Below are 14,753 nucleotides of genomic sequence, written 5' to 3'. Positions count from 1 at the left end.
TTACTAGGGAATAACTTTATTCTGAGGGTCTTCTTGATAATACATTTTTCAAATGTTTTTTTTGTTTACTTCCCAGCTCATTCTCATTCAAGTGAATGGGGTTGCTGCAATGTTGAGCCTATAACTCAGTTGGAAGTAAAGAGACCACTGAAAACCACTATCACTTTACCGAACCCTGAAAACCCCATTTTAGGCCAAAAGCACATGATTTGCAGCGCTGGTATTAACTATTAACTGTATTAACTGTATTAACTATTAAAGTGGTGGCAATGTAGTCTGGACAGCAAATGGGAAGTCCATCCATCATATTTCCATGTAATGCAAGTACTTGTGTACCTTCAGCCTTAAAGTGATGGCCAAATGTCTTCCTAATGGTGATTTGGATGTGCACAGTGTCACAGGTGGAAAACTACCACCTGCTTGTGATAGTTATAGTAAAATTTTGTAAAGCATGAATATATATTCATGTTTTACAAAATTTTTATATGAGGACAAAATCAGAAATGAATGCATTTTTAAAAGTTATAGAGTTGTTCATATCTGTTGAACCCCAAAATGATGTTCATTACCAAGTTTCATCAACAATTTTCCCAAACCGGGGGATTACTAAAATTGTATAGTATTGTATTAGTGTTTAACATCTACTGGGTTACAGTTAATGTACATAGAAGACAAAGAGCAGAATGACATGCTTTCTTTGTAAACTGAAAAAAACGTATGTCTCTACTTACTCCAAATGAAATATATGCTCCAAGGACACTTCCTGCAATCGTAGCAAAACCAGCCGTCATTACTGCATGTATTTCTGACTTTGTCAGGTGTTCCAGATATGGCCTTATCAGAAGAGGAGATTCCGTCTACACATAAAACAGCAATAGTTAACTACTAAAAGTATATTATACAATACTTTGGTAGATTCAGTATTGTTTACAAGATAATAATGATACAGAAATTGTGGCTTGATTTTGGATTTGTCCAGTTTTACCCACATATCAAAAACCAATTGCTAAATTAACAAGGGTTCAGGAAAGTAATGAGGATTAGGATACACCTGCATTTCCCCTTCAAAAAGATTATGGTGGAGCATGAGAGGAATAGGCAGGTTTTAACTCCCACTCAGCTTTACCCAGAACCAATCACATTTATTATAAACCTATTCTCAAGTAAACAGGCCGTGCTAAGTTGCGCAGGCGCGCGTGTGCCGGAGAGCTCGGTGACATCACCGGCTCTCCAGCACTTTAGAATCTGGCGCACGCACGGGCGCGTGCATGGTGCTCCGTGCCCAAGTGCGGTGCGCCGAGTTATAAGTTAATATAACTTATAATTCTGCGATAGGGGCTTTGTTCCCCTAACAAAAATATGCTCTGGCACCAGCTCACCCTGAGCTGGTGCCATGTATATGTGTATAAACCTACCACTTTTAAGTGGTAGGTTTCCTTTAACTCAGTTGCACAAACCCTAAAAGCTTGTGGAAGGATCCCATATGGACAACATGCTCATAGTTTATTCTTTTTAACTCACCTTCCACCTCCAAGGTTTCATCAGTCCACTAGATGTGGCACTAAACCGCACATTTAAACAGTTTGGAAATGACTAGTTATACTTAGAAACATGTTCTTTGTTATCACATTACATAACAATTAGAGTAATTTTGGACTTATTGTTGTCTGCTTTATGATATTTTTATAACATAGTGAAACATATAAAATATGTTGCAATATAATGTGAATAAGAATTATTCCATACCTGTCCCACAAAAATGTTCCCGGCAGCAACCAATGATTCTGTTGGGGTTGTTGCCATGGTAATTTGCATAAACCAACCAACCTTGGGGGAAAAAGTTACAATGTACGGTATTTAATAATTGTTTTATGCCCAGTTTTGAAAATATAGCCTATTTTATCTAGTGCTCAATTACTGCACGTATGTTCTTTATGCTCAAAACATCGAAACATTATAAAACAATTCTTATTTGTAAATAATAGGTCTATAAGGAAGGGTATGCCGAGTTCAGGCACAGAAGGGTGGAAGGGACCTTTCAAAATGAAAGTGCTGGTCCCCTTTCTAATTCATCTTTACATATATCTTCATACAATATAGGATACTATAAACAACAACCCATGTACATACAAAATAACATATAGAAATGATCGTGTCATATATTCACACAAAGAAAAGGAATATTGGCAAACTTTCTTTCCTTCGTGTCATTGGGTTGTGTGGATGGAGCCTATATAACAGTATACAGAAGCCATACACCTATTTATTATGATGCCACATTGCTTTATACTGTACATAATATCTGAATTAAACACACTATACAGCCTATTATAAACCCACAGAGGAAGTCAGTATTTTCTCAGTTTTTTTGCAGCTTGTGGATGGGATATGTAGAAATGTAATCCACTATGCCGCTACTGTAAATCACTGCAGATTAGTCACAGTGGAATTGTCTTTGTCTAATCCGCAACATGTGGAGCCACCCTTAGAATTGGGCAGAATCCGAGACAAATTTGAAGTATTCAGAGGTACAGTAGAGACCCCAAATACAAATGAGGGAATCCTTCTATAACTCTGTACAGCCATAATATGGTTGTTCATATGAGCCCTAAAGTTTGTCCAACTCACATGGAAATCAGTTTTAATGCAGTGTTATAAAACTAAAATAAACTGACACCTTCCTGAGGCCCCTTTCACACTTGCGTTTTTCACGTGCGTTTTCTGCGTGTGCTTTTGACGCGCAGAACTTGCATTGCACTCTGACCCATTGTAACCAATGGGTCTTTTCAGACTTGCATTTTTTTTCACGCACACACGCGCGTTTTTTTTAACGCGCGTTTAAATCTCGACATGCTCTACTTTTGCAAGTCACGCGCGTGAAAAACGCACCATACAAGTCTATGGAGATGCATCAAAAACGCATCGCACTCTGAGACACTTGCAAGTGCAATGCGTTTTTCACGCATCAATTGCCATAGAAAAGATAGAGCTCAGTCCTGAGTCTTTTCTGCGCGTGAAAAACGCATTGAAATTGCATTGCAATTGCATCAAAAACGCACGTGAAAAACTGAGACACTGAACAAACTCTGACTGAAAACTGATTGCACTCTGATGCAAAATGCGCGTTTTTCACTGACCAAACCCTGATCGCACCCTGATCAAACTCTGACGTGAAATGCAACGCGAGTGTGGAAGGGGCCTTACAGCGCTAACCTGTCTCCCACTCCATCATTTATCTTGTGTCGGATAATGCTCCATTATAGGTTAGGTCACCGATAAAGCCAAATACTGGCCTCAGCAGTGGCCTATGCACATATGGTAAGATAAGGTAATATGATGTGTGTGTAGAGGTGTACAGAGGTAATCCTTGCAGCAGTGAAGTGCTCTGGAATGGCACATTATCTGACCACCACCAATTGGGGGCTGCCAGCATAATTTAATGACACTAGAAACTGAGGGTATAAGTAAGATTATTTAAGTTATTTCAACGCAGTAATTCATTTTAGCAGACCCATGCAGGGCCGCATCTGCCATGAGGCGGGATGAAAATTCCGCCTCAGGCGGCAGATGCGGAGTCCTGAAAGAAGCGGCGAAAACAGCTGTGGGTGATTCGGGCACTCGTCCGAATCACCCACTAGCAGTACGGACTGCCGCTGTCAGTCTGTAATACAAACGGGGCAGCGGTACGGGGCAGCGCGGTACAGGGCAGCAGCGCAGACCTGTTTGTCTATGCTGCTCTATGGTTTTGGAGGATGCAGGCGACGTGACGTCATCAGACGCCGCCTGCGTCCTCCGGTGCCATAGAGCTGCAGAGCTGCCCGGGAACAGTCCAGAGAAGAGGAGGGACCTCGGCGTCGGACGAGGTAAATAGAAGCTTTATTATTTTTTAACTGGCCCCATTTTATATAGAAAAAAAACATTTGTGGGGGACTGCATAATAATAAATATAATAAATATAATAAAAAAAGGAGAGGGAAATAAAACCTGGGGGAGGGAGGATTCCCTATGGTAAAATGAGTACTATGTATAACTAAACTGGGGTGGAGGGGACTTTTTATGGGGGGGATGAATATTAATGTAAATAGGGGTGGGTTGACAGGTTGCTGTATTTAGCTTTACTGGGATATTGGGATATTGTATATGGGAGTCAGATCTTAAACAAAAGGAGCATTTATGGGGAGGGCTGTTATAGGATACTATATAATTAAAGGGGTTTTCCCACAAAGACCAATTAGTCCCCAACTTGCTGATCAGTGCTGTCGCTCCGTCAGATTAATGAAGCAGACAGACGGGTATGACGGTTCTGCTCCATTAATCTCTATGGTGCTGACGGAAATTGCCGAGCACAGCGCTCACTGATCTCCTTCAGCTCCATAGAGATTAATAGAGCAGAACGGTCATGCGCGGCCGTCTGCTCCATTAATCCGACGGACCCCTCGTTTTCGCGATCTGCAGGGTCTCAGCACTGAGACCCCCCATTGATCAGCAAGTTAGCTTTCCATCTAAGGGGGGCAGATTTTAAGTACGGGGGGGGGGAGCTGTTGTGGGGTTCTGTATATAATTTAATAGGGGCTGTATATAAGTTCATTAGGGTGGTGTTGTATATATTAGTTCATTAGGGTGACGCTATTTATTAAATTATTAGGGGCTGTATATTAAATTGTGTAGTTTGGGATATATAGTACTTAGGAGGAAAAAGTGTTGTTATCCAGGTGACATATTGTAAGTGATTGCTATATTTTTATGGGTGCAGTGCGGAGATGCTGCATGGAGCTGAAGACATCTGGCCATGAATTCAACAGTGATTGTCATGGAGGGGAGAAATTGTAATGAAGTTCTCTTTCTCATGGAGCAGATCATCACCTGTAAGGTACCAGATGTCACTAATGTCTGTGTAACTGAATGATACTAGTGTGTGAGGCAGCGTCAGTCATAGGGTGTCCGTGATCTGTGGCGCTTTGTTAGGATGTTATTAATAATGTTGTCAGCAAACTTTAAGCAGGTTCTAGATGCTTTTTTAAAGTTGCGTATTTAAATTCAGTGGGTTGAATACAGGAGGAGATCAGGGCTAGGCTTTTTTTTTTTTTTTTGCAGGGGTAGGGGGGGGGGGCAGCATTTCAGTTTTCGCCTCAGGCAGCAAAAAAGTTAGAATCGGCCCTGGACCCATGTATAACCCTTTAAGTGTATACTTTTTTCATAATTCTTTGCTTAGGACTTGTTACTTATGTTGGAAAGGTCTGCATTAAAGGGGCCTTGTGGTGCAGATGAACAAACCAGGAGTGGAGGGAAAAAGAGAGGAGGAGTAGTATCTCTCCATGATGTGTCCCTAACAATGATCCACACCGGCTTCAAAAACTGCATTTGAAAACCTGAACGTGGGATCATAGCCTGATCAGGTGTTGCTAAATCTGTCCCTGGTTGTCCAGATGGTTAAAGACACACTCCGACTAATCATCTATTGATGACCTACCCCATGAGTATGTTATTAGTAGTAGTATATGTGGCCTGAAAACCGCTTTAACTCAGGGCAAGTCCATACCCATATGCTAGACCATATACAAGGTTAAATACACATTATAAGAAGGAGAATGAGTATTTCAGATCCTTTGTGTAGTATGTACATATTATGTATGTTTACATTATCTCCATCGTGAAAAGCATTAAAATGGTGAAAACATGGAAATCAAAAAAAGCAATATTTACCTTTTTAATAAGCCATTGCATAAACCCAAGGTAGTATAGCATTGACATGACTGTGCTGAAGAATATCACAATAGGAAGAACCTGAGGGAAGCAATAACAATGGTAACTTCATTCCTTTCACCAATAATCTGAGACACAGCACGGAAACAGTGGGATTGTGCTTCATTTTTATAGACTATTTATAGATTTATTCCTGAAATGGTGTTGCAACCTTTTATTATGCAATATTTACATTATAGTGTAAATGAAGAAAAAGTAAAAAGAAAAAGAAAAATGTAGAATATGGAATTACCATAGTTTGCACAATGATTGCAGAAAATGTGTAAAACTTGCACTAAGGCTACATTCACACGGACGTATGAAAACGTCCGTATCCGTACCGTTTTTTTACGGGTTACATAGGGCCACATTCATTTCAATGGACAATACGTTCAACCATTTATATTGCCGTTTTTGAGACTGTAGCGTACCGTACCATATACTAGCCGTATAAAAATATAGAGCATGTCCTATTTTCTCCCATATTTCAGTTCTGTATGCCCTAGAAGTCTATGGGCACGTATAAAATACGGGTAACATACGTGCTGCATACGGATGAAAAACATCACGTATATTCGGGCTCATACGGCCCGTAAATACGGGACTGGAGAATTCATACGGTCGTGTGAATGTAGCCTAAGTAGGATCAATTCAAGAGTCCTCAATGTCAATCAGCTTCTAGTTTGGTAACTCTGGAACTCACCAAGTAATTCTTACTTATGATCTTTGGGAAGGCTTTATACAGGCTTATTACAGTTTATGAAGAATATTACACTTTTTCTCATTTGCTATGAATTTCATATGTTGTGAACTGAATCCATTTCATGCCAATATATATTTTACCATTTTCTAACACACTGTAGTTCACTGGTTTTGTACAAATAACAGAAGGTCAGTGTCCACATCAATACTGTTGCTTTAAAAATATCCATATGAATAAAATAAAAATAGATTCGAAATGATGAGACTCTCTTACCTTAAAAGCAAAAAAGTGATCCAAATACTTTTCTCCAAATACAAACTTTGAGCCAGTATCGGAATATTCCAGAAAAGTCTAAATAGAAGAAATACATTTCATTAAAACATTTAATTAAGCAGTTTTACATTTCTCTTCCTTCCCAAAGGTATATGAGTGTTTAAAGTTTTGGGGACAGGTTTAATGGCGCCATTCTATGTCTCTTTTTTTTAGAAACTGGAGAAAATATTTTTGTGCAAAAATGGTATTGATTTTTGTTTTTAAATATTTCCTGCAGCATCCTTTTTCTGTTGTTTAATTCCCACCTTCCAAATACTATAGCTTTTTTATTTCCCCATTTGTAGATTTGTATGAGGGTTTATTCCTGTATCGCAACTGACATCAGCCAGTCCAAATAAACAGATAGGGAGCGGCAGGTAGCATTGGCAATTGTGAAATGAATAAATATTTATTTTATTCACTGGGCCCTTACCAATCCAGATTATAACAAAATAAATACAGTAAACCCATTCTTATATGAGTTACATTATTAGAAAATAACTCCAAATAGATTTGTTTTTTTCAGAAAAAAATCATAATTTTTGCAGCATTTGAAATAGAAGTCAAATTGCACTTTATATTTTTTTCCCTTTATGATGATAGATGAATAAGATATTGGTATGTAAGGTTTACGGGATGAATGATAAACTCAAAAGGCTTGTTATTTTTAGAATTGTGGGGAGTAGATTAAAAGTCTTCTGCTACAGGAAAAAGTATGCTGCTATCAAGAGGGTTGGAACAGTACCTGTTCTAACTATGCAAGACTAAAGTGTTTTCATATATTTGAGATATAGAAAAAAATTAAATCAAGGTGGATTCAGAATGTAGATATATTTTCTTAGTGGGTGAATTGTGAGCTTGTCAATAATTCTTTCTTTGGCGGAAGCTGCGTTGGTTACTTGCTGGCATAAGAAAGTGAGGTATTCTGACTTATGCAATTAAAACTGAGTTATAATACATCTTGTTTTATTTATGTGTTTTTGAAAAATAAAATGTCTGGAAAAGAGAGGGTAGTGAAAAAAATATTTATATTACGTTTCTATTCATTTATTGTTCTGATTGTTTTGTTTGGAGGGAATGTTATTTTGAAGAGTAAAGGTAGGATTGGGGTCTTGTTGCTAATTCCAGGCTCGCTGGTCAAGGGATTATTCTTGTTGATATAAATTGGTGGTAGACTTGTTTTTATATGTGATTTTTGACTTCGTGTTTTTAATCTTTGAGGAAGTCCCTTTTTGTGTTAAAGCATTTTAATAATGGAACAATTAGGCTTTTAATTGTATACAAATTAAGAATGTTTTTTTCTTGTTTTTTTACTTTTATTATTTCTTGGTTTAACAAATAATGATATCCCTTTATTTTGTGTATAGCAATGTTAGCACCAAAGTATAAAAATGCCCCTGGTTTAGTTTTATATTATTTTCCCTACCCTAGATCATCTGCAATGTGCTATGGATTAAAAAAAAGTGAAGCTTTTTTGTGACACACAGGGCTAGTTACAAATTAACATATGTTAGTATGTTTCATTCTTAGTATTAGTAAAAAAGTTGGGAAAAAAGTTTACCTGTATTGTTGTTTTGATATATAACATGTATATTCTTGGGCAAACCAGGTGACCATGGGTAGTGTTTGTCATTGAGTAGAGGGTGATTTTTTTTCAATGATTTGGGGTTAAAATATAAATGTTCATTTCTATACATTTATTTAAATATTATGCGCTTGTGTTTTTTTTACTTAACCCCTTAACGCTCTGCGCCGTAGCTCTACGGCGCAGAGGTATAAGGGATGTATGAAGAGGGCTCACGGGCTGAGTCCTCTTCATACAGAGGTGGGGGTTTTTGCATTTTGCACAAAACCCCCACCGCTAATAACCGCGGTCGGTGCTTGCACCGATCGCGGCTATTAACCCTCTAAACGCCGCCCGCAAAGTCGCGGGCGGCGTTTAAAAAACGGCGGCGCGCGGGCGCCGCCATCTTTTTTTCGATCGCCACGCCCCCGAACGTCATCGGGGGGCGGCGATCGGTTACCATGGTAGCCTCGGGTCTTCTTTTGACACGAGGCTACATGGTTTATGCAGGTTCGTTACAATGAGCCAGTGGCTCATTGTAATGTATGACCTGCAAAAATGCCATATATTGCAATACTGTAGTATTGCAGTATATGGTAGGAGCGATCTGACCATCTAGGGTTAATGTACCCTAGATGGTCTAAAAAATAGTGAAAAAAAAAAGAAAAAAAAAAGTTTAAAAAATAAAAAAAATTAATAAAATATTAAAAGTTCAAATCACCCCCCTTTCCCTAGAACGGATATAAAACATAACAAACAGTAAAAATCACAGACATATTAGGTATCGCCGCGTCCCAAAATGCCCGATCTATCAAAATATAAAAACGGTTATGGCCGGCGGTGACCTCCGAGGCGGGAAATGGCGCCCAAATGTCCGAAATGCGACTTTTACACCTTTTTACATAACATAAAAAATGAAATAAAAAATGATCAAAATGTCGCACAGACCTCAAAATGGTAGCAATGAAAACGTCGCCTCATTTCACAAAAAATGACCCCTCACACATTTCCGTGCGCCAAAGTATGAAAAAGTTATTAGCGTCAGAAGATGGCAAAAATTTTTTTTTCTTTTTTGTACACATTCGTTTAATTTTTGAAAATGTATTAAAACACAATAAAACCTATCTAAATTTGGTATCACCGCGATCGCACCGAACCAAAGAATAAAGTATGCGTGTTATTTGGAGCGAAGAGTGAAAGTCGTAAAAACTGAGCCCACAAGAACGTGACGCATGTGCGGTTTTTTTTCAATTTTTCCACATTTGGAATTTTTTTTCAGCTTCGCAGTACACGGCATGTTAAAATAAATAACATTACGGGAAAGTAAAATTTGTTACGCACAAAATAAGCCCTCACACAGGTCTGTACACGTAAAAATGAAAAAGTTATGGATTTTTGAAGTTGGAGAGCGAGAAATTAGCCGAAAAACCCTCCGTCCTTAAGGGGCTAATATGTACCCCATGAGGTCATAACACAGTTTTTACAATTTGTAAAATTTTTGTCTCATACGTTTTCCAATATAAATGGAGCTCCAGTTACAGGGAAAAACCCCCTGAGGGTACAGATGTTCTTAAGAGTTGTACTGGGTCTTATCATACCCAAAAGCTCTTATTAACCCTTTCAGACCTGGCGATCACGTAACCGCCAGATCTATGGAGGCTGCAGCGCTGCCGCCTTCTCTATTCACTGCATAACTCCATTTCAAAACTATGTAGTAAGGAAAGGAGAGGTTTTAATAAACTACTTATACCTTCTCCCTAGGGTCTCCACCTGTCTCTGATAGCCTGAGACCCAGTCCTACTCCTGCAATCTGTGCAGTAGCAGGAGAAACTGCAGCGATGACAAAAGACGTTGCAGCAGATTTAGGACCATCAAAAGACAATGGGCACTTAGGATTCAGCTAGTCTTAGAAAACATGAAAGCTTTATAAAAGACACATTGCCACTCATGTCCACAATTTATTTGTGGTATTTCAGCTCACCTCTATTAAAGGGAATATATTTTAGTTACAATGCTTATCCAAACTTGTGGAAAAATATCATAGTTTATAGGGTTAAAAAAAACATGCCCATCAAGTTCAACCAAGTAAGGTAAAGGATTGGATGAAGAAGGGATTTAGGGAAAAAAATTCTATATAACATAACCATCAATAATATTTAGATGTAAAAAGGCATCTAGACCCTTCTTGAAGCTCTCTGCTGTCCCTGCTGTGACCAGCACCTGAGGCAGTCTATTCCACAGATTGACAGTTCTCATAGGAAAAAAGACCTGCCTCTGGTCATTAAACCATGATTACTACAGACAGAGACAGTGCCCCTTCGTCTTTTGATTTGATTTAATCTGCAACAAGTTTCCACCATATTTGTTGTATGGATCATTCATATATTTATATAAATTAATCATGTCCCCTCATAATCGTCTCTATTCCAGACTAAATAAATCTAGTTGTTTTAATCTTTCCTCATAACTGAGACCCTCCATATCCCTTATCATTTTTGTGGCTCTACGTTGAACCCTCTCCAGCTCCAGGGCATCCTTTTTATACGTGACAAGATCTTGCTGGCTTTAGAGGCAGCTGATTGACATTGCATGCTGTTATTTCTTTTGTGATCTACAAGTACCCCCAGGTCCTTCTCAACAAGGGGCTCTCCCAGATTTACAGCCCCAAGAATATATGTTGCATGTGGATTATTAGCCCCTCCACTGGAACTGTGCATGGCACTGTTTTCTGTAATAGGCAGCAATGTTTTACGACTGCCTCGACTGCCTCTTAAAGGTAATAAAATAAAACATAAAAGTAGAGAAAGGAAATAAAACAACCTTAAATGATATTTGAAAATAAATTATAATAAGTCACACCTATTTAACATCCTTTAATTAAAAAAAGAGACAATGGATATCTTTATTGTTTAGTCTTCCAGTAAAAATGCTTTAAAACAAGCACAACTGGAAAGTCTTGTTTTGATGTATTAAACAGGACTGAATACAGTCTTTTGCCTGCCAGGAATATAAGGGTGGTTAAGGCAATATCCTAGGCGTTTCAGTTACTGGAATGAACTAAGAATGACTATTTTCTGAGAAATACAACTGATGTTTCTGAAGCAATATGCTGAACATCATCTGTGCCATTTCCTATGATTATGTAATGAGTAGAAGAAAACTGTGAGTTCTACAATATGACAAAATATATACAGAGAAAGTAGAGAACTCACAGGGCATTTGGGCTACAACTGGTGATATCATTAGGATACTAGTTACTCTGGTATCTAATAAAGGCTCGAGAACCAGTAGTAAGAGTTATTCAACCTGTGACTTGGCTAAAATGCATTGGCTACAAGGTTAAAAATACATACCACAGAGTTTCACTTTACATCAATGAAACTCCACCTTTACTTATTTTGATAATTTTATTTATTTATTTTTATAATCTTATTTACTATAGTATAAAGCACTGTTGCTTCCAGGAAACCATCATGAAGAAAGAAAGTCACCATTACAAGGTCTTTTTATGGCTTTATCTTGATCTGCTTATGATATTTACACCTAACATGCCAATTTCTTACACTTTAATTGCACCATGACGTAACTGTGGGGTTGTGGTTAACCTGTCTTTAGAGGGTTCATGTGCCAAGCTCTCTCCATACAAGGTAAACTGACACCAGTAGCCGCTGTTAACCTGTTGGTGCCGCAGTCGAACCTATCCATGTGCATCATGGGTGTCAATTAGTTGCCATGACAGCCTTTCCAAGGTAGACTGTAACAAAGTAGCTCTACATTGGCAATATACTGTAATACAGTGGAATATTAAAGTAGTAAAAAAGTAGTAAAAACAAAGCACATGAGAAAATGGCTCAATTTCGGTTTTCAGCAATATTACTGGATTTGGTATTTTTTATCAGCTTTCCAATACTTTGTATGGAATAGTAAATGTCACTGCTGAAAGTATCTCTATAATTAAAAAAAAAGGAAAAAAAAAAGGAAAAATAGAAAACGAAAAAGGGTTGCTGACACCTTCTCAACTGTAAAGGACTTTCTCAATTGGTGATTCAAGTTTCATAGTTTCATAGTTTCATAGTTTATACGGTTGAAAAAAGACCCTTGTCCATCAAGTTCAACCAAGGAAGGGAAGGGATTGGATGAGGAAGGGATTTAGGGGAAACAATTCTATATAACATAACCATCAATGGTATTTAGGTGTAAAAAGGCATCTAGACCCTTCTTAAAGCTCTCTTCTGTCCCTGCTGTGACCAGCGCCTGAGGCAGGCTATTCCACAGATTGACCGTTCTCATAGTAAAAAAGCCCTGTCGCCTCCGGTGATTAAACCTTGATTTCTCCAAACGGAGACAGTGCCCCCTCGTCTTTTGATTTGATCTAATCTGAAACAACTTACCACCATATTTTTTGTATGGACCATTCATATATTTATATAAATTAATCATGTCTCCTCGTAGTCGTCTCTTTTCCAGACTAAATAAATCTAGTTGTTTTAATCTTTCCTCATAACCAAGACCCTCCATACCCCTTATCATTTTTGTGGCTCTACGTTGAACCCTCTCCAGCTCCAGGGCATCCTTTTTATGGACCGGTGCCCAGAACTGGACAGCATATTCCAGATGAGGCCGAACCAATGCCTTGTATAGTGGTAATATTACATCCCTATCACGAGAGTCCATACCACTTTTGATACATGACAAGATCCTACTAGCTTTAGAGGCAGCTGATTGACATTGCATGCTGTTATTCAATTTATGATCTACTAGTACCCCCAGGTCCTTCTCAACAAGGGACTCTCCCAGATTTACTCCCCCAAGGACATATTTTGCCTTTGGATTATTGGCCCCCAGGTGCATAACCTTACATTTATCCACATTAAACCTCATTTGCCAAGTGGATGACCAAACATTCAGTTTGTCCAAGTCACCCTGCAGCCTATGAACATCCTCCATAGACTGTATTACACTACACAGTTTGGTGTCATCTGCAAAAATAGACACAGTGCTATTAATTCCTACCTCTATATCATTAATAAATATATTAAATAGTAGTGGGCCAAGCACAGAACCCTGGGGTACACCACTCATAACTGGTGACCATTCCGAGTATGAATCATTGACCACAACTCTCTGGATACGATCCTTCAGCCAGTTTTCAATCCAATTGCAAATGATTTCTGCCAAACCAATAGCCCTAATTTTACCCATCAGACGTCTATGAGGGACAGTGTCAAATGCCTTTGCAAAGTCCAAGAACACAATATCCACAGCTGCTCCTCCATCCAGGCACCTGCTCACCTCTTCATAGAAGCAGATAAGGTTAGTTTGACAACTTCTATTCTTAGTAAACCCATGCTGGCTATCACTTATTATTCTATTTGATGTCACATACTCCAGTATATAGTCTTTTACTAACCCTTCCAATACTTTCCCCACAATGGAAGTTAAGCTTACAGGCCTGTAATTGCCAGGCGAAGTTCTAGAGCCCTTTTTATATATTGGCACCACATTTGCCTTGCGCCAGTCACTTGGCACCACACCAGACATTATGGAGTCCCTGAAGATTTTAGACAGTGGTACAGCAATAACAGAACTGAGTTCTTTAAGAACTCTGGGGTGTAACCCATCTGGTCCAGGAGCTTTGTACACATTGATTTTATTGAGCTTAGAGTGGATAATGTCTACATTTACCCAGTCTAGTATATTACAGGGTGCATGACCTGCACTGGCACCACCCACGTCAGAAGTTCTCTCTTCTATTGTATAAACGGAGCTAAAAAACCTATTAAGTAACTCCGCCTTCTCTTGGTCTCCAGTCACCGATGCCCCATTTTCAGAATAAAGGGGTCCAACCTGTTCTGACCCATTTTTTTTTGCATTGATATACCTAAAAAATTTCTTGGGATTTGTTTTGCTATCTTTAGCCACCTGTCTTTCATTTTGTATTTTGGCTGATTTGATTTCTTTTTTACAGATTTTGGTAAGTTTTTTGTAAGTATTGAAAGTCTCTGGTGACCCGTCAGATTTATATTTTTTAAATGCCCTCTTTTTCTCATTAATTGCCCTTTTAACTGTAGCTGTAAGCCACGCGGGGTGTAATCTAGCCCGTCTATACTTGTTACCTATTGGAATAAATTTAGAGGTATAAAAACCCAGGATAGATTTGAATTTCTCCCATTTAACATTAGTATCACCATGTGACAGTATCTGATCCCAGTCTATATCCTGTATTGCAGCCCTGAATTTTTGGAAATTAGCCCTCTTAAAATTCAAAGTTTTCGATTTCCCCACCTGTTTCTGCTTTTTAAAGTTTAAGAGGAAAATAATTATATTATGATCGCTGTTCCCAAGGGGTTCCCGGATACTGACATTTTGGACAATCTCTGCATTGTTAGAAATCACAAGGTCCAACAATGCGTCACCTCTTGTGGGATCTTC

At 38.5% G+C, this 14,753-nt stretch overlaps 1 protein-coding gene across 2 annotated transcripts in view; it reads right to left on the bottom strand.

The window, feature by feature from the left end:
• SLC28A3 (solute carrier family 28 member 3) overlaps window positions 1-14,753 on the bottom strand; it is an 83,403-nt gene that overhangs the window by 14,304 nt on the left and 54,346 nt on the right. For both annotated transcript variants that reach the window (XM_072150871.1, XM_072150872.1), the window contains 4 exons: window positions 6,719-6,796; window positions 5,704-5,784; window positions 1,747-1,827; window positions 732-857 (listed from right to left, as the gene is read on the bottom strand). In XM_072150871.1, coding sequence (XP_072006972.1) covers window positions 732-857; window positions 1,747-1,827; window positions 5,704-5,784; window positions 6,719-6,796 — 366 coding nt within the window. The remainder of the gene's footprint in view (window positions 1-731; window positions 858-1,746; window positions 1,828-5,703; window positions 5,785-6,718; window positions 6,797-14,753) is intronic.

This window comes from Engystomops pustulosus, chromosome 1 (assembly GCF_040894005.1).
Source record: "Engystomops pustulosus chromosome 1, aEngPut4.maternal, whole genome shotgun sequence".
NCBI lineage: Eukaryota > Metazoa > Chordata > Amphibia > Anura > Leptodactylidae > Engystomops > Engystomops pustulosus.
Note: the sequence above shows the minus strand (reverse complement) of the source record. Positions and strands in the feature narration are given on the sequence as shown.